The sequence below is a fragment of the Cricetulus griseus genome, chromosome 4, assembly GCF_003668045.3.
Source record: "Cricetulus griseus strain 17A/GY chromosome 4, alternate assembly CriGri-PICRH-1.0, whole genome shotgun sequence".
In the NCBI taxonomy this organism is placed as follows: Eukaryota; Metazoa; Chordata; class Mammalia; order Rodentia; family Cricetidae; genus Cricetulus; species Cricetulus griseus.
In genome coordinates, this window is record NC_048597.1 from 97204660 (window position 1) to 97229996 (window position 25337).

The following is a 25337-nucleotide window of genomic DNA, read 5'->3' on the forward strand; positions in this document are numbered from 1 at the left end:
GGGTCTGTGACTTGAAGGGACAATGTTCAATGAAGGTGAGACATTGCTGTGTTTGGGCTTCAGGTCCCAAGCCATATTCCCCTTATTTTTAAGCAGCTCATTAAGCTGATTTGACAACATGAGTCTTTTTGTTTTTAATCCAATGAGATTGAAATGTTTATAAATCTATTTCTTGGGCCTGAAAATATCATTCATTGTTAAAGCGAATGGTTGCCCAAAAAGACAAATTACAAGTAAGCCAGATACGGTGGCATCAGCAGAGATAGGTGGATCCCTGTGAGTTCCAGTCCAGCCAGGCAAATAAGTCTCCAAATAAGTAAATAAGTAAAATATAAAATAGGCAGACTTCCTTCCCTGCTTGCTGTACTGGAAGTGGGTGTGTCTGCTGTTAGAATGACTTGAAGCCCTATCATGTTGACTCTCTCCTATTAGATCAGAGATGGTGACCTGGTATCAAACTGCCCAGCAAATCTAAGACTCATGAAAAGAGAGAATAGGGTAAAGCAAAGACTCACTATTAACTTTTACTGTTGTATTTAAAGTCAGTTAAAACTTTGGACCTCGTCTTTGAACTAATTGCTAGGTTTTTTTTTCCTTTTTTATCTCTGAGACAGGTCTTACTCTTGTGAAGCATTCTTAATATATACTTCAGTGGGTTATTTAATGTGTCAATAACAATAAAAGTGATGTCAGATTTTAGCTTTCTGAAAGTATTCCAATTTCTATACATTTAACACACATAAAAAATCATCCGTGACTTTTAATTTGATAATCAGGTTTCTAAACCTAAAATATTCATAATTTTGATTGTTGGGTTAGGATTTTCTTGTTTGTTTGTTGTTTGTTTTGTTTTTTGAGTTAGAGGCTTACTAATGTAGCCCAGGCTGGCCCCAAGCTACTCTGTTTCCTCAGCCTCCTGAGTTCTGGGATTATAGGCATACATCACCATGCCCTGGGTTCTAGCTTTTATTACATATGGGTGTGTATGGATTATTTTTGTTTTGTTTTGTTTTGCTTTGCTTTGTGGCTTCTGGTGCCACTGGCTATCTTTGCAAGTGAAGTCACCACCCCTTAAAATGTAACTGCTTCTGCCACTTACCCCACACTCTGTTTTAATGACCTTGCTTAGTTCTCACCAAAATCATGGCTCAGGGCCCCAGACTTTGTGTCTCTTATGATGCTGATGTTGGAAAGTGTCATGCTTTTCTGAACCTGTCTTATGTGAGTTCAATTTTAGATATGGTGTGGTTTCATTAGTAAACACATGGTGATGAGATGAGGGCCTAGCAAGAACCCACTGCAGGGTTCCAATCACATGCCAAGCTCTTTTGTCTCTGTGCTACAAATTCAGATCTCCTGGGAAGTAATACAAAATAATTTAAAATGATCCTGCAAGCTTTTTTTTTTTTTTTTTTTCTCACAGTATAGCCATGACTGTCCTGGAATTCACTCTGTATACCCGACTGGCTTCCAACTCCCAGAGATCCGCCTGTCTCTGCCTCCCAAGTGCTGGGATTAAAGGCATGTGCCACCACTACCTGGCTGATCCTTCAAGCATTTTATCATAAGTTTCAAAATACCTGTACTAAAGTTTTTTTTTAATTATTTCAGGAGTGGGGAAGGCTTTAACTATGCTGCCCACCATGACCTCAGACCTGCAATTTCTTCTACTTCCCTAGTACTTCTGAGTACGTGTGTGTGTTGCAGGGGTGGTAATGATAGATGTATACAACCTCAGGAAGCTTAAGAAATCCATTGTTTTTTCATTTATTTATTATTATCACAGTTTTTACATCAAAACCTGGTTATAGCATTTCATTTCCCTCAAAAAAATGTACACATTTTGATTTCTCTTTTTTAAATTTTAGAGAAATGATATAGTTCTTGTATTTTCTGGATCTCGTTGGTCCTTGCTTTGCAGTGAAGGGAAGGACAATTAAATGTTTTTTAAAATTTTCAGGTACTCCTGGAGAAAATGCAAACAAATGGTTTCTCCTAGAACCCTGGGGAATAAGAAATTGATTTCTCTTTTCCCATCTGAGCATGTGCTATTTAAAAATCCCCCACCGTTGAACATGATTTTGAGCTACAAATTGTCAGAGTACTGTGGGTGGGGGGGGGGGGTAATTTTCTAAAGGGTTAGCACTCCCAGCTGACTGACTGGCCAGCTCATCTTACACAGAGGGGGCATGGTTCTCTGAAAACATTTTTCCTTTAAAAGCCATTTCAGTTACATTTAAGGAACATCCATTACCATCCATCCAGGGCATGTCCCCCCTCCCCCCCACGGGGCGTTGGAATGAGATTAATCATCTTTGGCCATCAAGAAAGCACAGGACTCGATTAAATCAGTCAAGGACATTAAATCCCATCCTCTCTGAGTCTGCTGGCATACCGATGCCTGAGTTGAGGGACCATTTGTGAAAGTGTCATTTGGTTTGGAATTGTATGCCTGTCTCTTTAAATCTAAAAAAAAAAAAAAAAAAAATCCTTTTAGAAGCTGTAGAGAGAAGGTGCTAGAACTGTGTACGATCATGACTGGAAAGCAGGATCCCTCAGTGACTGCCGAATCTTCCCAGCACAAGACAGAGAGGCGGCTTGCCACAAACCTCCCCTGATCCCCCCCACCCCCAGAAGAAGGATGACCCCGCCGACCAGCTCACAGATCCAATTCAATTGACAACGCAGCTCTTTCAAGGGAATGAGGCGGAGGCTCGCTTTTATGTTAAAAGCCACCAGCATCCTCCCCGCCAGACATGGACATGACATTTTTAAAGGAATTATCTGGTCACCGCGTTTTAAGCAGACTGTGCTGAAGCGTCCGTCCGCGCCATTCTCTCTCCTCTTCCTTTTTGCTTTTGCATATATGTAATTCCGGAGGTAAAAGGGGGGAAAAAAGCCTGCCAGGGAGTCAGAAGGCATCCCACGAGCGATCAGCTGACATTCCTAACCGAAGGCTGCAATGTGTTGCTTATTCATTTTATACCGTGGGAGCTGCGGGGACTAGCAGAGAGCTGAACTATGCATTTCAAACAGCGGTGCTTGTTCAGAAAGAGGGGTGAGAGAGAGGCAGCCGGCGAGGAAAGAGCGCAGCTGGACTTTCTCCTTCTCTTCATCCATTTCTGCAGGATCATGTATTCGTAAGGGATGAGGCGGGCCACGGCGATCCCAGGCCTGAGCCGCGGCCTACCCAGTCAGTTCAGAGCCAGGCCCTCCACTATCGGAACCGAGAGCGCTTTGCCACGATCAAATCCGCGTCTTTGGTAAGCTGATACCGCTCTCCCCACCTTCCCTGCCTTCCCCTCCTCCCTGTCTGGCAGCCTCTGGCCCTCCCTGAGCCTCCCTCGGCTTCATGGATGGGAGGAAAAGCAGCCAAGGATGTTGTCTCCCTCCAAATAATTTTATTCATTTTCGGGGGGAAAAATCTGTTGGCATAGCAACCTGATCTCAGATATTTAGCATTGTCTATAGCATAGAAAAAAAAAAAAACCTGTGTGTGTGTGTGTGTGTGTGTGTGTGTGTGTGTGTGTGTGTGTGTGTGTGTGTGCTGTATATGCAAAATATAAGGCTTTGGTATGAGTTGCTGGCATGATCATTTTTTTTAAAGCGATCTGTGTTCTAATCAAAATGAATAATACTAAAAATATTTTTCAAAGCATGGATGTGTTCAGGACACTATGCTTCTTTTTATATAGGTGTACATGATGTGTCTGTATACATAAAAAGGTAAAACACGATTTTAAAAAATATTTATCTATATGTATATATATGGTTGCCAGCTACCATCTGTAATTGTAGAAAAATCAGACACTTGCTTCCCAGGGACAGTCCACTGGTTCGTTCTGGTTCATTCATTTATTTATTGCAATGGTGGTAGTGGCCAAGCTTCCCCCATTTAACCCCTGAAGAATTTCCTGAGAGCCATAAAGCGAGGAGGGCTTTGTAGGGGAGGCTGGAAGCAGCTGTGGGAGCCGAGGGGCTGTCGGATTCCTCAGCATTTCTACTACTGCAAATGTGATTGCCGGGTGCCCTTGTAGTAGCAAAAGGGGTGTGCGCAGGAAGACTTAGTTTTCATGCCTCCTCCCCTTGGCCCCCCACGCGTGCGCGTGCGCTCTCTCTCTCTCTCTCTCTCTCTCTCTCTCTCTCTCTCTCTCTCTCTTTCTCTCTCTCTCTCTCCCCATTTTATCCTCAGCATTTGGAACACTCTCTCTCAGCTTTCCCACCCGAGTCTTACTTCTCAGGCAGGAAAATTATTGAAATATTAGTTGTTTTGCCCAAATGAATGTTAGAGGTCACATGAGCGGGAAGAGTTACTGTACACTGCTTGGCCGTTACAAATCCAGAACCCATGATGACATCATCCAAGGCCGACCCAGAAATAATCGTTTTTTCTTGTCCTATTTTTTTCAAACCTGATTTCTACTTTTATCCCCTGCCCCCCACCCCACCAAGTCTTTTTTTTTTTTAAGGCTCTGGTGATGTTTGAAATTCAGAAGGAATTATAATCTTTGAAAGAGCAGATAGAAGGAAAATGGAGACGAAACCAGCAGTCAATAGCTCATGCCTATTCCATGTCAGAAAAAAAAAAAAGAAAGAAAATCACACAGTTTAATGTAGTCATACAGAATCCTACTCGTGAGTTCTTTTATGTTGAAGTTTCTCTTAACCTCTTTAATGGGCAATTTTTCATCTGAAAGGAACAACCCTGCCGTGTGACGGGGGTCTCAAAATGTCCACTGTGTGGCTGCCAGTGCTTGGTAAGCATCTCCAAAAACATGCCTGTGAGTCCTACTGAACATGGTGGGGCTGTCAGTAGTTGCCTCTGTGCCACAACGGCTGACAAGAAAACTGTGACCACAGGCTTCTGTGGGGCTCAGTCCCTTTAACCCCCACCTACTTGAGAAGAGGCGCCATGGGGAGCCCTAGCAGCAGGAGCAGGCGCTGCAGGGAGGCGGACCCTAGCCCTAGCAGTTCCCCGATTGTGGGACAGGTTCTCTCCTTTCCCTCAAGCCACGCCCTCCTTCCCACATCATATATTCATGACTCTCTCCTCCCGCCCTTCTTACTACAGCCATGCCAGAATAGTCTCATGCCGGCCTCTGAAAACTCCCTCCAGGGCCGCTCGGCGTGGGCTTCAGCCATCACAGAGCCATCACAGCCGCCTTCTCGGTGGTTAATAGAAGGTGCTTCCCTGCCAGGCCACTTCAGGCTGTGGGCAGAGCCCTCAGAAGCCTACCTGGATCCTACAGGCTTCAGAGTAACCCACCCCACCCCCCAGCCCCTTGCAGGGGCTCTGGTGGACTTCTGATTTGTCAAACGGTCCCCGCTCCAATACTGATTTGGAGACCCAGAAGCCTGGGTTTGGGTGGGGCAGCAGCTGGCGCTCTGAGCACAGAAACCAGGGGCACAGCCTCTCCAGATGGGATGCCTTCAGAGTCATGATGGTACCCTTGGAAGTTCTTCTGAGTACCTGTAAATTTTGAGGGAGAAATATAAATGAATGAAGGGGAGAATGGGCTATGGCATTGGACGGTTGCATGTGTGTCTCATTTGGGGCACTCTAACCATTGGCATGGCTGTTTTCATGTATATTATCAAGTACTTCAATCCTGCTCCCCACCACATGGTCTCAAACACTCAACTCAAGGACTGCCCAAGTCATGACACTAGAATATTGGAAAGAAGTCTGTGATTTTAGAGAATGGATCCTTTTTTTTTTTTCATGGATCCCAGGTCAAGTGAAAAGGACTAAGGTGGTGTAAAAGCATTTAATTAAGCATAGGGCAATAGGACAGTGGGGATGCTATCATCGGTAGTTAAGCTGCTGCTCAAACTGACAGTTGATAGCAATACTAGATTGATTGGTTAATGTGTCAACCATTTCTTCATTGGCTGGTTTGGATCGGACCCCTTCTCCATGGTTTTCCTTCTGGTCAAGTTGCTGGAGAGCCACAGAGAGATCTGAGATCTGGAGGTGACCAGCAAAGAGCACAGAAATGCTCAAACTCACCTTTCCACTATGAGCTGACATGATGAGAACATTTTTTACTTGAGTTGCAAACTAACGCCAACAGTTACTACTTCTCAGATGTGTCCTTCCAACCCACCTTTTCTGCACAAATCTAAAGGAGGCCCTAGCTGGACACTGTCTCCTCTCAGTATAACTCTCTGTTTTGTGTCTCTGAAGTATATGATGGCCATAGGCTCTTGCGACTGAGGGTGTGGTTCTCTGGGCACCTTAAACCAGAGTGTTCCAGGTTCGACACACTGCTGCTCTGTTGCATGTGGAATAAAGGAAAAGCCTTGGTGGAGCTTCAGAGTGGCCTTCTTTGGCCTTGTTTAGACCTAGGAAAAGGAAGAGAGCATCATGATGTCTGGCTTTCTTGTACCATCTATGAGGAAGTATGGCTTGAGTTGGTCTGTTGCATAGAGGAAAGCAGTTTATGTCATTCTTCAGGATTGTCTGTCTGAGTCCTTGGCCCTTTGAGGTGGACCTTTCTTGGGTCTTACTGCCAGTGAACAGAACGCCCAGTGTTTGCATTCTGCAACTGACCCATGAGAGCAATTCTGGATGTTTTGACGTTTGATGACACCTCTTCTTCAAATGCTGTGATGTTCTGGGCCCCTGGCAGTTTCCAGAGTCGATGGTGACTAAAGAGCATCAAGGTCATGGTGTCTACTGATGGCTCCTTCCTTGCCTCCTAGAGGAAAGAAATGGTCTGGGCACATGAACAGGTTTGTAACAGACCTTACATTAGGGAGAGAGCATGAGATGAAAACTTAGTTTGAGGTCATCAGAAAAACAAGGAAAGGAAACTTCTGTCCCCATAGGACAGATTCTCTTACCTGGCCATATCAGGTTGAGGAGAAAAATTCCTAAGAGGTGGGGGGGCTGCATTTGGAATTTTTGAAGCACTGTCTAACTGTTGAACTCAACTGTGTGACATCTGAATGACTGTAGTGCATAAGAAGAAAAATGTTACTGCTTCAGCATGGGAGTACTTCTGCGGCATATCTCAGGAGCCCAGTACTAGGTGTATTGAAAATGTCTCCTGCAGGACTATGCACCAGAGGATGTGTTGTCAATACACTGCCAGTTCTGAGGCTGGGGAGATGACTCAGTTTGTGAGGATCAGATTCCCAGCACCCATGGACCATGTGCATCTCTAGCCCCAGTTCTTGGGCAGGGGTGGGGCAAGGCAGGGGCAAGAGTAGGAACAGGCAGATCCCTGAAACTCATTGACCAGCCTAGCTGAATTAATGAACTCATCCTTCCAAAATAAGGTGGGGAACATTGAGAATGACACCTAAATGTTGACCTCTGGCCTCCATACACATGTGCACACACCCACATGAACATGTACATATTACACACATGAATATTGCATACTTCTTTCCATCACCTGCCTTCTTAACTCACTAAGATATTTGCTCATACCAGTTTCTTTTACCTGTTCTGCCTGTCAATCAATATGCCCAACCCACATGGCCACTCTCTCAGTAAACACATAGTCAAATGCATGAATGAGCATTTCATTCTCCACAGCCACTGTTATGTGAGGATTTGGACTGAGAAGTTTACATTTTATCTGGGTGTGGTAGTGCACCCCACCTGTGATGTCCCCATATGAGAAACAGAGCCAGGAAGAGCTGAGTTCAAGGCCGGCCTGGGCTACAAAAAACAAGTTCCTAGCTCCCTTTTTTAGTAACAGTGAGAAAAGTGTGTGCGTGTGTGAGAGAGAGAGAGACAGACAGAGACAGAGAGACAGACAGAGACAGGGAGCAGAAATCTTCTGGTATCCCTTACCTGTTAGTGGGTGGAGAACTAACTTGGGTCAGTCAGTCAGTCAGTCAGTCCTTGGGTGCTCTGTGTCAGAGTACCGTGTCAGGTCTCTGCAGCCAGCATGAGGAACTCACTCTAGTCTCTCTGAGAACTTGCTGGCAGTTCAGTGCTTCTCAGCACTGAGGTGACCACTTCCACTAAATATACTGCTCTGCTCCTTAGAAGAATGAATCCTGCTCATGAGCTTTGATCACTCAAGTGCCCGTTGTTCATAGGTTACCAGATATCTGCCTTCATGCTTACACATGGTAGGAGGCGTGTTCTGGACTGCAGGTTAAACAGTTTGCTTCAGAGCCAGATCTTCCATTATTATACAGGGTAGTGTTGAGTGACTGTGAACTTCCTTTAAAAAGTGTTGCAGGCCTCCTATCTATGGCTTGTTAGCTGTTGCTTATTTATTATATTGTACATATTCCAGGTATGTAAGATGAGCAGAAATTATATGTGATCTGGGAGTATAGCTCAGTGGTAGAGCACATGCTGGAGGACAGGACACAGTGGGAAATATACATACTTAATTCGTTTTTAGTGTGTGTGGGGGGCATGCTGAGTATAGAAGCCAGGGCCTCATTCATGCTAAGCATGTGTTCTGTCATATTTGCCCCTTAAAGACCACAAGCTGGCCATGGGGAATTGCATTGTTAAATGTGCTGTCTCAGCAGGCTTGGTGGCACACACCTTTAATCCCAGCACTCTGGAGGCAGAGGCAGGCAAATCTCTGTGAGTTCCAGGTCAGCTTGGCCTATAGAGTGAGTTTCAGGCCAGCCTGGGCTATAGAGTAAGTTCCAGGACAGCCTGGTCTACAAAGTGAGACCCTAAGAATAAAAATGAAACATGAAGCCCTTTCTCTCCTGTACAGTTGTTAAGAGCTAGACCTGCCCTACCAGAAGCAGAGGCATGGGAGAGACATTTCTCCAGGGCTGGCAGGAAAAGAAAGGAGAGCAACAGGTCATTTGTGGTCCCTTGAGTCAGAGGCCCCAGCCCTTTGACACATGCCACTTTATCCAGTCCACCACACTGAAGAGAACTGGGTTCACCCCTTCTTCCCTAGGAAAGCATCAAGAGACTTGAAGAGGTCAAGTGTTTGCCCAAGGTCAGATGTAATTGGGACAGAATGGGTGTTTTCCCCAAGTAGCCCATGGCATGGCACCCATGGTACTTTCCACTTATGTTTGGTCCCATTGAGATGTCCCTTGTAAAACTATAGTCACCACATCCCTGTAGTTTCACACTTAATGTGTGGTTCAGACTTACCATTCTCCCCAGCTTGATTTTTTTTCGGGGGGGGGGGGGGAGGAGGAGCTGTGATATGATTCCTTTGGTATCTTTTTAACAGAAAATGATAACTATTTCTCTAACTTGATGATGGAGTCCCTCAGGCAATTCAAGAACCATGGGCCCTTGGTTCTTATTCTCATGATATATAAGAATTAAAGTAGTGGGTGTGTTGGTACAAGCCTGTAATTCCAGCACTCTGGAGGCAGAGTTTACGATGTAGTGAGTTCCAGGCCAGCCAGGGCTACATGGTGAGACCCCCATCTCAAAAGAAAACAAAACTACAGAGACACAGAGAGATGAGAGAGAGAGAGAGAGAGAGAGAGAGAGAGAGAGAGAGAGAGAGAGAGAGAATGTGTGTGTGTGTGTGTCAGGGTGGTAGCCTGTAGCCAGAAGTGTGGCAGCCTAAAGGCTCAGTACCTGAGAGGCTGAGGAGGGAATATAACAAGTTTGTGGCCTATTTCAAGGCTGAAGACATGACTTGGCCAGTAAAGTGCCTGCCTTTGAAGCATGAGGACCTGAGTCCAAATCCCCAGAACCTGTGTAAAGAGCCAGGTCCAGTGGCATGTGCCTGTAACCTCAACACAGGAGGGGTAATGACAGGGAGATCCATGATGTTCTTTGGTCAGCCAATCTAGCAGAGTTGATCTCCAGGATCACTGAAAGACCCTGTTTCAAAAAATAAACATAGAGAGGGGTTCAGGAGAGATATCCATTGCCAGCCTTCTCTTTGGCCTCCACACACTTGAGCAGGCAGGTACACTCACAAGCCCATTCTAACAGCTACACCCACCACACACACACACAAATCTAAAAGATAAATTATAAAGTGCATGTAAAGTATATAAAATTATCAGCTTTTAAATATATAACTTATTTTTATTTCATGTTCATTGGTGTTTTGTTTGCATGTATGCCTGTGTGAGGGCATCAGATGCCCTGGAGCTGGAGTTATAGACAGGTGTGAGCCACCATGTGGGTACTGGGAACTGAACTCAGGTCCTCTGGAAGAGCAGTCAGTGCCCTTAACCACTGAACCATCTCTCCAGCCCCAAATTACCAGCTTTTTAAAATTCTATCAACCAAACAGTATATTCTTCAGACAAATGGTGTAAAAGTGAAATGAGAATCCATAATATAACTGACAAATGTTTAATACATTTCACATTAAATGTCACAAATGACCACTGCTCGTGCTCTCATTTAAGCTTGTCTGTCTACCTTGGGCATGGAAGGATGAAACTTAATATCTCTTGGTGGCTCACACCTGCTAACCTACTACTTGGGAGTTAGAGGTGACCCTGAGCTAGAGAGAGAGAGAGAGAGAGAGAGAGAGAGAGAGAGAGAGAGAGAGAGCTCATATCAAAAAACATCTCTGTATGTGCCCAGGAAGGCAATCTAAACCTCAGAAAGTTTGGTGGTGACAAATGGAAGGCTGTGCTTGGAGTTGGAGGAAGGTGATTATCCTAACCATGGGGAGCACGGGAGAGCAAAGCTGCCCTCCTGGAAGACAGCCAGGTACAAGGAGGGCATGCTGGGCTCTGTCAGTTGTCTTTGTCACACATTTGAGCCAGGTGCAATAAGACAGGCAGTGGGACCATCCTGTTTTCAGGGACCCAAACCCCAGTAAGACAAAAAAAATGTCCCTCACCTCCTTCCTAGTACATCATCAGGCCTCCTGGCATAAGGTAGTCACACCAGGGCATTAACTGGGGGCCAGTACATGTGCAGGGTCTAGATGCATCCCAGTGGCGTTGGAGGAAGCCACACCTCCTCTGGGATTCTCACTAAAGAGGGAACTCCAGAGGGCTGGGGCAATTTACTCAGTGGGTACAGTGCCTGCTGCTAATCTCAGATCCTGGCACCCATGTGAAAGCCAGGCACTGGAGTATGTGCTTGTGTTCTCAGCACACTGGGGAAGTGGAGACTGCAGGATCCCCAGGCCTCCCTGGTGAGCCAGCCTAGCCAAAATAGTGAGCTCCAGGTTAAGTGAGAGACCCTCCCTCAAAATATAAGGTAGAGAATGGTAGAGGAAGTCCCCCCCACCAGCCCCTGACCTCCACACCCACATTCGTGGGTGAGTGTGTCTGTACACACACACACACACACACACACACACACACACACACGCACACACATGAGGGAATATTAAAATAAAAAAGCTAATATCTGGATAAAATATGCGTATCTAGAAACTTTAATCACTGTACTGTCATATATGTGTGTAGAAAAAATTCTGATTTCAAGAGGGACTGGTTTGGGTTTTTTTTCTTTTTCCCTAAAGTTGTCTTTACACAGATATCTCAAACTGCTTCTAAGTTTCCTTCTATCCAGATATGAATACATTTAAGAAAATAATAATGGGACTAATGAGAAGGCTTGTAATGGACACAGAAGGCTCATCATGAAGGTCAAGATCCCTGGGCTTTTCAGGGACACCCCCCAAAAAAAATTTTAAAAAAGACATCTGGGGATTTAGCTCAGTGGTGGAGAACTTGCTGGTGTCTTACTCCCAGCCATGGGGGTGGGGGTGCATAAGAGGGGAAGCAAACACACGGTCCTTGTAGAGCCAGGCACTGTGGCACATACCTGTCATCCCAGGATGTGGAAGCCTGAAACATAAGGATGGAGCATTTGAGACAAGCTAGTATTGGAAACCCCTAGTTTCTTTTCCAGTACCCAAAATATAAATAAATAATAGATCACTTAGTACCATAGTGACAAAATAGCACTCCCTTCCATTAGAGTACAAGAGGGCTTTGGGGTGAGGCTGTTCCCTGACAAGTAGTTTCAAAATATCCTCCACTCTCAGTCCTGGAGAGGAATGACCTTCCAAGTGAGGCATGCATATGAAACCACATGTCCACTCAGCTAGGAAGGACTAACTAAGGTCCAGTCCCAGGACAGTGCTCCCTTGACAGCAGTGGTTCTCAACCTTCCTAACGCTGCAACCATTTGACACAGCTCCTTATAACCATGGTGGCCCCCAACCATAAACATTACCTCCATTGCTGCTTCATATCCATAACTTTGCTACTGTTATGAATCATAACATAAATATCTGATGTGCAGGATATCCGATACATGACCTCTGGGGGGTCGCGACCCACAGGTTGAGAACCACTACTCTATAGTAAAGGCCTAGTGGAGAGTGCAGGGACATCCTTCTGACAAGAGCAGAGCTGCACCAGCCATGAAACAGTTTGAACCACAAACTGAAAACAGTGCAGAGCATTAATGGCTTATGGGATTTTTCCAGGAAAACTTGTTTATAGGGTGAAGTGGGGAGTGGGCTTATTCTCCAAGGAAGTGGCCAGATGATATGGTGAAAAGCAAAGTTAGCATCCAGATGCTGAAATCCAAGGGCTTTTCTAAAATAGGGAAAAGGAGAAGGAAGCGATTGGAGGCTGGCAGAAGGGGGTGAGAAGTTAGCGGGGGAGGGGGGGCGAAGCTGGAAAATCCCAGAAGAGTCAAGGGAGGAGACAAGAGATGCCCAGGCTGCCACAGGCTCCCCTGGCAGCCTTGGGCTTGTTGGACAGTGCATTAGAAAAGAAATAAGGAAAGTGGTCCTGCGAAACTCTAAGAAATGTTTTCTCATTTTTAGGAAAAAAATTATAACTTGGGGGCAGCTCTTTTAGGGATGAGGTGAAGGGAGACATCGGGTTTAAACACTTGGTGTGTGTTTGTGTTTGTCTGTCTCTCCCCCTATTAGGATAATCCCTTGAAAAACACAGCCTCTCACCTGGAGGGGTCACACCAACCTGGGGGCATTCACAAAGTCTGAAGGTGTGTGTGTGTGTCTATGTGTGAGTGTGTATGTCTGTGTGTGTGTGTGTGAGTGTGTGTCTGTGTGAGTGTGTGTGTCAATGTGTGTGTTATTTATATGAATGACCTCCCTCAAGTCTCAACTTCTTTATTAAATGAGAGCAGTTACACCTACCTTGTGAGTGTGTAAAAGAGTGTGGGAACGAGATGTTTTTGAGGACAACAGAGTGTCCAGCAGAGCTCCTGCTCCAGGTCAGCATCTGGAGGCTTGAAAGCCACAGGTTGGCGAGGATGCCAGTGTCCACCCCTGGCGCACTTGGTGACCCGAGATCTGTCCCCTACCACCTGCCTCAGGTTACACGGCAGATCCACGAGCATGAGCAGGAGAACGAGTTGCGGGAACAGATGTCAGGTTATAAGCGGATGCGGCGCCAGCACCAGAAGCAGCTGATCGCCCTGGAGAACAAGCTGAAGGCTGAGATGGATGAGCACCGTCTCAAGCTCCAGAAGGAGGTGGAGACGCATGCCAACAACTCGTCCATCGAGCTGGAGAAGCTGGCCAAGAAGCAAGTGGCTACCATTGAAAAGGAGGTCAGTCTGCGGAGAGGGGGGACACCCTCAGGTGCTATGGGGGTGGGACATTCTCAGGTGCTGCTGGGTATAGGGGGTGGGGGCACCCTCAGGTGCTGTGGGGCATGGGGGACAATGTGCCCTCAGGTGCTATAGGGGGGTGGAGCACCCTGAGGTGCTGCTGGTTGGGGGTGGGGAGACACCTTCAGGTGCTGTGGAGTGTGAGGGGCGGGGTACCCTCAGGTCCTGTGGAGTGGGGAGGGTGGGGGCACCCTGGGGGGGCAGCACCCTTGGGTGCTGGGAGGGGGAGAAGTGCCCTCAGGTGCTGCCAGCCCTAGCTAGTCCACACCAGTGGCAGAATCCGCAGGGAGAGGGAGTAGCAGGGGGGCACTGTTGCTGGGTTGGGGTTCCTACTCAAAATCACCATAGAAGATAAAATTACCAGGTGATTTCACTCTGATGTGTTGGGAGCAGGGCTCCCTCCACAATGGCCAGTCAAGGGAAGCAAAATGCCACCACTGTCTTTGAGGACTATGCATAACTCAGGTCTGTCTATGCCTGCCCCTATTCTCCTCGAACATCCCCTTTAATAGGGAACACCCCTGCTTGTGGCTACCACTATACCAGCTACTGGCCACAAGGAAGTAATCTGGCATTGATTCGGGTTTTCTGAGGGAAGATCTCTCTTTCCCATCCAGTTCCTTAACCAAATGTAGGGCTGGGGATGGAACCAAGGCCTCCATCATGCTCACCTAAGACTCACTCTAAACTAATTTGCAAAACATTCTCTAGATGTGTTGGAACACACCTGTAATCTCAGGGACTTAGGTGCCAAGGCAGGAGTATTCCAAGTTCAAGGCCTTCCTGGCTTATATCATGGTACCCTGTCACATTAAAAAGAAGAAAAACATGCAGGGCTCCCTCCACAATGGCCAGTCAAGGGAAGCAAGGTGCATGCCTTTAATCCCAGCACTCAGGAGGCAGAGGCAGGCAGATCTCTGTGAGTTCGAGGCCAGCCTGGTCTCCAGAGCAAGTGCCAGGATAGGCTCCAAAGCTACACAGAGAAACTGTGTCTCAGGGAGAAAAAAAAAAAGATAAAATGATAAGACAAAGAATCAAGATAATGTCTTCATTACTATTACACATTTCCTATTAGGAGGGAATGATGGGCCAGGCATAGTTGCACACACATGTAATCCTGCAGGAAAGGTGGAGACAGGCAGATACCTGGGACCCACCGGCTAGCCAGCTTAGCCTAATCGGTGCTAAACCTCACTCCAAGGGGAGACCTTGTCTCCGAGACCAGAGTGATGGGTGAGGGCAAGGGGTGGGATGGGGAGAGGAATGGCTCATTAAATAAGAGCACTTACCCTGCAAGCAGGAGGGCCTGAGTTCGGGTCCCAGGGCCCCACATGGAGCATGGTTGTATGTACACCTGTAACTCCAATGTGGTGGGGATGGGAAGGAGATACTGGGGCTCTCTGGTCACCAGCCTAGATTCAGATTCAGCAAAAGACCATGCTGAATGTCAAACCAGTAAGGTGGGCAGTGATAGAGAGGGACAATCATGTGCTTGCTTCAGCAGCACATATACTAAAATTGGAGAGGGGCATCCATGAGTGTGCACACATGAACACAAGCATACACATGTACACATATACCACACTCACACACACACAAACAAACAAAAAATAAATAAGTAAAAAGGTATGTGGCCCTCAAGGAACAACACCTGAGATTGGTCTCTGGTGTCCACGTGTAGCCACACACATATGTACATACACACACACACACATGTACTCACACACACAGATGCACATTTCAAATCCACCTTCATATGGGAATGCATTTTTAAGATGCAGAAGAGCCACAGACAGCATATCTTGTTTGTTTGGAGACAGGGTTTCTCTGTGTAACTGTCCTGGCTGTCTTGGAACTTGCTGTGTAGACCAGGCTGGCCTCAAACTCACAGAGATCCACCTGCCTCTGCCTCCCGAATGCTGGGATTAAAGGTGTGTGCCTCCACTACCACTCCCTCCCACCCCCTGGCTCAGAAGGCATATCTTTAGATAGTCTTTCATTCTCTGTTCAGGGGTGACATTATTTGGCACTCATGAACAACCGAGTCTGTGATACTCAGGCTGACCTTGGCCACCTCTGTCATCCTCTCAGGCGAAGGTAGCCTCAGCGGATGAGAAGAAGTTCCAGCAGCAGATCCTGGCCCAGCAGAAGAAGGACTTGACAACTTTCTTAGAGAGTCAGAAGAAGCAGTACAAGATTTGCAAGGAAAAAATAAAAGAGGTAAGGACGCCTGCACCGGACCTCAGTTGCCTGCTGCGCCTTGAACCAGCTAAGAGCTTGGAATGGCCCATCTTGCGCTGGGGTCAGCATTTGAAGCCAGCAGTTCTGACTTCTCACTAGAGTTGCTGGAAGACTTCTTAAAGCCAAGGGCGGTACACCCCTCTATCCTCCTGTCTTCATGAGGCCTGGAGTGGAGTTTTAAAAACTCACCTTTCCAGGAGTCTCACGGGATGCCAATGTTGCTGAACCAGGGGCTGCATTCCAACCTGTTCTCCACACATCGGCCAAAGAAATTGTTTTAAACCATTTGAAACCCATCTCATCCTTTGAAAGTCTACCATCTTCCTGTTGTCCTCAGACAGGATTGAAGTCCTAAAGAGCCCACATTGTTGACTACCAACCTCCCCTTCCAGTCCCCTCTCACCTCCGTGCCTTCCCCACCCCAGCTCACTCATGGCTGCTGCATCTCTAACCAGCGCCCTTCAGTTCCTCCAGAGGAAAGAGCTCTCCCTCCCAAGGTCTTTGCACATGGCATCTCTTTATCCCATCTGCAGTTCTCTGCAGTTCATTCCTCCTCCTCGTAAGAGTTAGGATTGATTATTGAAATCTTAACTCAAATATTATTTCCCCAGGGAAGCCTTTGCTAACCGCCTTGGCCAAGATATGCTTCTCCCATTTCCACAAAACTAGAGTTTTTAATAATTATTCACGGTTCTTACTTAGCTGCTAAACACCACAAAAGCAGAGAGCATGTCTGGTGTTGACCAAGAGTATGTATGGTATGCGCGTCTATTTGCTACATGAATAGATGATTCTATAATGCTTGGTTGAAGAGTGCACGTGGACTTAGGAGAGTCCCCAGAGGAACTCCACTTTCATCTAAGAGCTTAGTTTCCCTCATTCTTCTTTTCCAGTGTTGACAGGAGACTTTCCTGTGCTTCTACACTCTTCGCCTCTCCTAAGAGTTAGGACTCCTTATCGGCAGGCTTCCTGGGTGTATTAAGGTTTAATAAAGTGCAGTCTGGGCCATTGCCCTAGTGAAGCCATGCATTGGAGCTCATCATCTGATTGGCAGGTTCGGGCATAGGTCCTAGGGAGAGACATGGGTGGGGGTGGGAGGGCGGGGTATCCAAGCATCTCAGTCCCTGTCCAGGTAAGACACTGCTGCAGCTAATCCACATTGACTGAATGCCAGGAGTCTCTACCTCTCTTGAGTTCTAGAAACCTGAGAGTCAATAGAAATAGCCCAATGAAGAAAAAGGTCCATGTTCTCGTCAGGGTTTTGTTTTTATTTTTCCCTGTGATTGACAGGATATTGCTGGATCTTGGAGGTTGCTTTGATTTTTTGTTGTTGTTGTTGTTGTTTTTGTTTTGTTTTTCAAGACAGGGTTTTTTTGTGGCTTCGGAGGCTGTCCTTTCTAGCTCTTGTAGACCAGGCTAGTCTCTAACTCACAGAGATCTGCCTGCCTTTGCCTCCCAAGAGCTGGGATTAAAGGCGTGCGCCACCACCGCCCAGCTGATTTTTTTTTTAATAGGAAATTTTGCTATTTCTCTCAACTCCAAATACCATCCCCTTTATAAACTCTGTGTATTACTTCCTGCCCTGGAGGCCATCCTTTAGAAACATGACTGCCATCTTGGGCATTTAAGAGATACCTTAAAAGATTCTCCACAAACACTCATCCCAGAGTCCTGTCCCACCCCAGTGCAGTCCTCAGCTTAGCTGGGGTCACCACACTGAGATAACATAGAAGTTTTTGGCCTTTTCCTGGAAACAAAAAAAAGCAGGTCTAAAGTCAAGCTGAGGTGACTTCAGCCACTTATGAGTAGAACAGGGGTATGGGGAGGACATTAATAATCCAGTCTTGATTTTGGAGTGACTTGTCATGGTCACATTTGAGCTTAGACATACAAACTTGGGACTCATGCTGAACCTAGGGGTAGCATCATGGCCTAAAGAAATGTGTCATCCAGCCTATCGAAGGTTCTCTGATTACAAGGACTTATTAACTAAGGGCAAACTAATCTAAATAGTGATGGCTTATGATGAACATTAAGAAAAACAAGTGATTTCAGATGTGTGAGGCTTAACCACACATAGGTGAAGCTCATCTGTAGAATGAAGGTGGCTAAGTGGGCTGTGTCCTCCCCAGAAGTATTCCCATGCCCTCTCCACAGACTAGCAGCCCAGCTCTCCCGGTTTGCAGCCCTCTTCGTGTTGCCCATGTGTCTTGGGAAGCCAGAGTGGAGATTTCCTATGCATGGTTTCCTCAACCCTCTCATCTCAGATGAAGCGTAGTTCTTTTTCTCCTGCAACTCAAATTAGCGACATCTGTAGAGTCCCTTCCTAACTTTGAAACCCAACCACTTCCCTTTAAGTCTTCTACCTTGTCCTTGTTCCAAGCCACTCTGTTCCCTCAACTTGACCTTCCCAGGAGACTCCCAGCTGCCTCCACAGACATGGTCCCGAGCCTGCCTCTGTCCTGATCTCCACACAGCAGCCAGCACCCACTTTCTCAGTATGGCACTCCCATTTTTCCTAGACTAAAGATCCTTGGTGGACTTGGGATGCAGCTCCTCGACGGAGCCTTGTAACTAGAGTTTCTTGTTCTGCCAGGTCCCACCACCCTTCAGCCCCAAATAAGCACACAAAGACTTAAATTGTTGGCCAATGGCTAGGGCTTCTTACCAGCTAGCTCTGTCTTAATTATTAACTCATTTCTAGTAATCTATGTATTGCCATGTAGGCTGTGGCTTACCCGTAATCTAGCATGTTACTCCTTGGGCCACATGGTGTCCTCTCAAAGCGCCTCTCTGCCTCTCTCTCCAGCATCCTCCTCGTCTCCTAGCCCCACCTATCTTCCTGCCTCTACTGGCCAAACAGAGTTTTATTCATCAACCAGTAAGAGAAACATATATAGAAGGACATCTCCCATCATTGCCTAGCATGTCTGAGTCCCTGGGCTCAACTCCAGAACTGAGTGAAACACTGACCTGAACTTGATCTACATGTCCATCAGCCTGACCAGCCTCGTGGCCCATCAGACCCCACCAGCCGATGCCGCCTGTTACCTCTTAACCAAATTATTAGCCCTATGCTAACCCACCCTATGCTAAGAGCTTTTCACAAGCTGTTCCCTCCATCAGGAATATTTTTTTCTCTCTTCCCCTGCTTAGTTCCCACCAATTCTTTCAAATGTCAACATAATTGTTACTACTGAGGTCAGGTGCTTTCCACCAAATGATCCTTGGGGACTCTGGACCTTCCTTTGAAGGCAGGTTTGACAGTCATCTCAGCTGGGTTTGTCCAGCCCTTGAGTGTCGAGGAACCATGATCTCTTGCTCACCTGCTACCTGTTAGTCCTTTGGTGGAGTCATTGTTTGATAACTGAATAAATGATCTCTGAGAGCAAGAAGCCAAACCAAGGAAACCCAGCTATCCCCCTCACTTAACACTCAAGTAATTGGGGAGAAAACAAATGGGGGAGCAGAGGTTGTTTACCCCAAAACCTTTCCATGATGAGATCTATACCCACCATCTACATGATTTAACCTGTCCTTGGTGCCCTACGGTTTGATGGACCTTACGTTTGTGTTATCATTGTTATCAGGAAATGAATGAGGACCATAGCACACCCAAGAAGGAGAAGCAGGAGAGGATATCAAAGCATAAAGAGAACCTGCAGCATACGCAGGCTGAGGAGGAAGCCCACCTGCTCACTCAACAGAGACTGTACTACGACAGAAACTGCCGCTTCTTCAAGCGGAAAATAATGATCAAGCGCCATGAGGTGGAACAGCAGAACATTCGGGAGGTATTTGTGACATGGAGGCCATATGAGGGGCAGTGCGGGGGGTCTGTCTCCATTCCTGTGTCCTTAACCATTAGCACCGTCAGGGAATGCTAATGCTTATCTCTGGTAAGAGATAGCCATTTTCAGCATAGGGACCAGCCTTAAACAGGTGAAAAATAGTGTCACGCTGAAGGTGTACACGCAACCTATCATACAAAGCAGGGCGAGAGAGAGAGAGAGAGAGAGAGAGAGAGAGAGAGAGAGAGAGAGAGAGAGAGGAAGGCTTCTGCTTGCAGCCTAGGTTTTGTGACTCTACATGAAACACTTAAATAACAGTGTGATGCTCTGCACATCATGTTCACTCCGTCATCAGATGCCTACAGAGTACCTCTTTTGTGCCAAGCTCTGTGGCAGACACCAGGGCTACCAAGCAGAACCTGGCTGCCAAAGCCTGGGAAGGGAAGCAGACATAACTGACTAATGTCAATCTCCTGCCTGAGTGACAGTGACAGGCTGAGATGGAGCTTGGAGGAGACACCAAGGGCAGCCAGCGGTCTGGGTGTGTGGAATGCAGCCTGGGAAAAAGGGGAGCTGGCCGGAGCAGGGCTGCAGACCTCTTTAAAGTGAGGCCTTCAGACTGTACCCTGAAGGCAGTGTGAGCCATCAAGGTGTTGGGCGAGCCATCAGAGGCCTTTAGGCAGAGGAACGACCCAGAAAGCACTAGCTTTGCTCTGAAGACCAGAGCATCAGTGTGAGACCCAGGCTACACTGGTGAGAGGCAGAGGGTAGGGAGGGAAACAGGTGATCCTCCTCTATGAGCTCCAGCCCAGAGGAGATGGTAGCACAGAACAGGGAGGTTATATCAGAGCAGCATTCCCCAAGTCAGCTGCCAATAATTTTTATCAGTTTCCCATGGGGATTTCAAACAGAGGAGACTGGGATGGTTTCTGCTCAAGAGACTGAGGCAGGATCACAAGTTTGAGGCTAGCCTGAGCTACATAGGAAGCCCACATCTCAAAAATGCTGGAGAGATGGCTCAGTCAGTAAAGTGCTTGCCACGCAAGCATGAGGACCTAGGTTCTCGGCACCAAAGCAAAACCCTAGGCGCTACAGTGTGCATCTGTAATCCCTGCACTGGGCAGATGGAGACAGGAGGACACTTGTGGCTTGTCAGCCCTCCAGTCCAGGCTAATCGGGGAGTTGTAGGTTTAATGAGAAACTCTGTCTGAAAATATAAAGTGGCTAGAGATTAAGGAAGGACACACAACGTCAACCTTTGGCCTCTACACACATGCAAACACAAACACTCTTACACATACATACAATCATATAACAATAGCAATAATACTTACTATAGTAATAACTGCCAGTCTTCCAGTTTGGGAGACTAGATGGATGTGATGGTCCTCACTGAGACGGAAGATATAGAAAACATGTCTGTCTGCCAGGAAAGTGTTAATAATCTGAGAAGACATGCCACTGATGGTTCATAAAAACCCGGTGTTCACATGTAAGAGGGAAGCAACCACCTCAGGCAGCATTGACAGGACTGCGATCAGGGCAGGTGTTTTCAGAAAACCTTTTTTGTTTTGTTTTCTGAGACAAGATCTCCTATGGGCCAGTTAACCTGAACTGTCCATCCTCCTGCCTCAGCCTCCTGAGTGCTGGGATCATAGGGGTGTGCTTGGCAGTGTTCAAATAGGAGGGAAGAGCAAAGCCACCTGGAATTCACTGCCCAGCAATCATTCTAGACCAGCCAGGCTCTGTGTTTGTGTTTTGGCATCTGGAAAGGAGAAACTGGTGAACACTTCTGACCATGGTAGTGGTTTTCGAGATAGTAGACCAGAGAGAGAGAGAGAGAGAGAGAGAGAGAGAGAGAGAGAGAGAGAGAGAGAGAGAGAGAGAGAGAGAGAGAACATCATTTGGAGTGATACATGGGTTGAGAATGGGAAGAGGGATCTAGACACTGTGATAGTATGAGGCACTCTGCCCGACCACAGTCCATAGACAAAGACACATGGTGGAACTGTTGTATTGATGTGATATGAGTAAATAAAGGCAAGGAAAACTACACAGGTTCATTACAGAGGCGATAACAGCAACAAATATTTGAGAAAAGCTGTTTAGCAAGATGAGACTAGAAGCAAAGAGACAAAGTGTGGGAACTCGGGAATGGACAACATTGTGATGGGAGGATCCAAAAGACAGCTGGGTCAGAATCATGATTTCAGACAGAATACATGGGACTTAGACTGCTTAGTTGGCAGAGTGTTTGCTTAGCACAACAGAACCTTGAGCCCCACCTCCAGCATCACACAAACTGGCACACAGGAGGATGTCTGAGGCCAGTCAGACATACAAGAAACCCTGACTTCAAAAATAAAAGAAACTGCCAGGTGATGGTGGTGCACGCCTTTAATCCCAGCACTCGGGAAGCAGAGGCAGGCTGATCTCTGTGAGTTTGAGGTCATCCTAGTCTACAGAGCAAGTTCCAGGACAGCCAGGGCTGTTACACAGAGAAACCCTGTCTCAAAAACCTAAAGAAATAAAAGAAAAAGCAAGAACCAACAGGTCTTGGCAGCCAATGAGAGGAGAGATAGGGTGTGTAATCAAAAGTATTCTCCAGTTTGAGCCTTGGAGACATTAAGGTCTAGCTAGAAACACAAGCTTGAAGAGAAGTTCTGGTAAGAAATTATCCAAGCACCAAATATTCCAGACCTGTCAGGACCAAAAATGAAATATGGGAAAAGGCTCAGTGAATGAAGTACTTGCTGTGCAAGCATGAAGACCCTAGTGAGATCCCCAGTGCCCTTGGAAAGCGGGGCTCACAGTGCATGCTCATCTGTAATCCCGATAGGGGACAGAGACTGAAGAATCCCAGACCTCCACATACGTGCATCGCATGGCATGCTCTCACATTCAATACACTGTGCATACATACATACATACATACATACATACATACATACACACACACACAACAGACACACAGATACATGCCATGTACACACACACATACACATGCAGTTTTTTAAAAAAATAAAAAAGCCCTATAGCTAGTTAGAAATAAGATGTTTTTTCATCTGACAATTACTGTTATTCCAATAGCAGATATTTAGGGAAATTTTGAGGCCAAGGTATCAGTTATCATCAATAAAAGTTATAGAAAGTAACTACTCCCCAACATGATTTAAAAAAAAAAACTGTATTCATGAAGTGATGGCTTAGCAGTTAAGAGCATCCATTGTTCTTGCAGTGGACCTGGGTTCAGTTCCTGCCATTTATATGGCTGTTCACAACAACCTGTAACTCCAGGTCCATGGAATTCAGTGCCCTCTTCTGGCCTCCAAGGGTACTGCACACATGTACACACACACACACACACACACACACACACACACACACACACACTTAAACCAAGGCTAGCCCTGTGAGAGTATTTTTCTTAAGCGTTCAGATTCTCCAGTGCTAGTCTTATTCTAGAACCACTTTTGTGAAAACATTCAGTGCTTTTCTATTTACAAAAGCAGCAAGAACACTGAAAAGTAAAAAAATAGAAAGTGTAACATGAGAAGTTATTTCTAATTATGGGATAGAAGTTGTCTACATTTAAGGTATATAACTTGATGCTTTGACATAGTATTCATTGTGAAATTATATTTGAGTTTATTGTCATATCCATCAGCGCCTCATAGTTTCTGCATGTATGTGTGTGCATTGTGTGCATGTATGTATATGTCTTTGTGTATGCATGTGCATTCATTATGGGTGTAGGTGTCAAGTATCGTGTATATGCATACATTATGTGCAAGTGTATATTCCTGCCTGAGTAAGGAGACTTCTCTCCCATCCTCCCACATATAAGTATTGCAAGCTATAGTCATCATTCTGTCCTTTAGAAATTTAGAAATTATTCATCTTGCATAATGAAAATTTGGTGCCTTTTGATCACTTTCTTCATAATCTCATAGCCAGTTCTTTCCCCAAAACATCCAACCATTCATTTTACCATATATTATTCTAGATTCCCGTACTTCTACCACCACCACCACCACTACCACCACTCATCTTATGTATGACTTTAACTCTGCGGCATTACCTGCAAGCAGTAGACACAAACTCTGGCTGGCTTAGGCATGGTAATGAAATTTTTCAAGAATTTTTTACTTTCATTTTATGTGTTATGGATGTTTTGCCTGCATATGAAAGAGGCCAGAAGAGGGTAGTGGGTCCCTCTAGAACTGGAATTATAGGCAATTGTGAGCCACCATGTGGGTTCTGGGAACCCCCCCCCAGGTCCTTGGCAAGAACATCAAGCTCTCTTAAGCAATGAACCATCTTTGCAGCCCCAGAATTAACTGGAAAGATAAGGGGTAGGTAACAGAGCTAAAGGAAAGAGCCGGGGATGATGAGGAGACATGCTGGAAAAGCACTTTCCATGCCTGATGCAGAGGGCAAGAGCTGTGCTCCTCTGGGCACCACCGTTGGGCTATATTTCCTCAACCCTGTTAAGGCATCCTTTCTGTACCAAATCCAGTTCCTAGGAGAGAGAGAACTTGAGTAAGTAACATGCCTGTCCTTAAAGTAACCCCGATTCCAGCAAGGATGGAGTCCTGGCTCAAAGCAGAAGGGAAGGCTGGGGTGGGGAGTGCAGAAACAGCAGATGCCCTCCCTCCATGCTATTTTCCCTCTCTCCATCTACCATGCCACATGTAGAGCACTGCCCTGCTCTTCACACACAGCCTCTCAGGGTTCCCCCACAGTCACACATACATAGCAAATGCTGCTCCTCTCAGGACACCTGGGGAAATGTGACTGTCACCACCACCACCGAGAACATCTTTGTATGTGTTTTTAGTGTCTCTAGGTGTGGTTTGGTGGCAGACAGCTCACATAGCATGCACGAGGCCATGGTTCCATCCCAGCCCTGCAGAAAAATCAGCCTCTAGGCATTCCATGCACACATATTTTCACAGATACTTCTCACAAGTGGAGCCTCTGGCTGAAAGTTTTAGGTACATATCACAAAGGGCCAGCAGAATGGCTCAGGGAGTAAAAACATGTCCTAGGGTTTCTGTTGCTTTGAAAAAACAGCATGACCAAAGAGCAAGTTGGGGAGGAAAGAGATTATTAGGCTTATACTTCAGCATTGCTGTTCATCACTGAAGAAACAGGACAGGATCCCAGAGGCAGGGGCTGATGCTGAGGCCATGGAGGGGTGCTGTTTACTGGCTTGTTCCCCATGGCTTGCTCATCCCACCTTCTTATAGAATCTAGGGCCACCAGCCTGGGGATGGCACCACCCACCATAGTGGGTCCTCCCCCACTGATCACTAAATGAGAAAATGCCTTACAACTGGATCTCATGGAGGCATTTCCTCAGCTGAGGCTCCTTCCCCTGATGACTCTAGCTCGTGTCCAGTTGACACACAAAACCACCCAGCTACCTGCTGCCAAGCCTGCTGACCTGAGCTTGATCCCTGAAAACTGCATTCACCCACAAATGTTCACGCATAGAGTAATAAAAATTTTAAGACAGATAGACAGATAGACAAATACCACCAAGTCACCCTCTTAGAAGTCTGTAGTTCCAGTGGACCTAACTTCCTTCACCCCTATGTGAGCCAACTGTCCGGACTCCATTCAGCTCACAAAGCCAGTGTAAAGGGACACCAGTACCTGGCTGAGCCTTCCTAACCCTGTCCAAACACCAAAACTAAGAAATTGCTAAATGTACTGTCCAACAGTGACACCATTGTGAAGTTTGAATTCTAAGCCAGGTGTGGTTG

At 46.4% G+C, this 25337-nt stretch overlaps 1 protein-coding gene across 2 annotated transcripts in view; it reads left to right on the top strand.

The window, feature by feature from the left end:
- The window catches only part of Taok3 (TAO kinase 3), a 162544-nt gene that overhangs the window by 121239 nt on the left and 15968 nt on the right, over positions 1 to 25337 (top strand). For both annotated transcript variants that reach the window (XM_027414189.2, XM_027414190.2), the window contains 4 exons: positions 3129 to 3263; positions 13238 to 13474; positions 15626 to 15754; positions 19366 to 19569. In XM_027414189.2, the coding sequence (XP_027269990.1) occupies positions 3129 to 3263; positions 13238 to 13474; positions 15626 to 15754; positions 19366 to 19569 (705 nt within the window). The remainder of the gene's footprint in view (positions 1 to 3128; positions 3264 to 13237; positions 13475 to 15625; positions 15755 to 19365; positions 19570 to 25337) is intronic.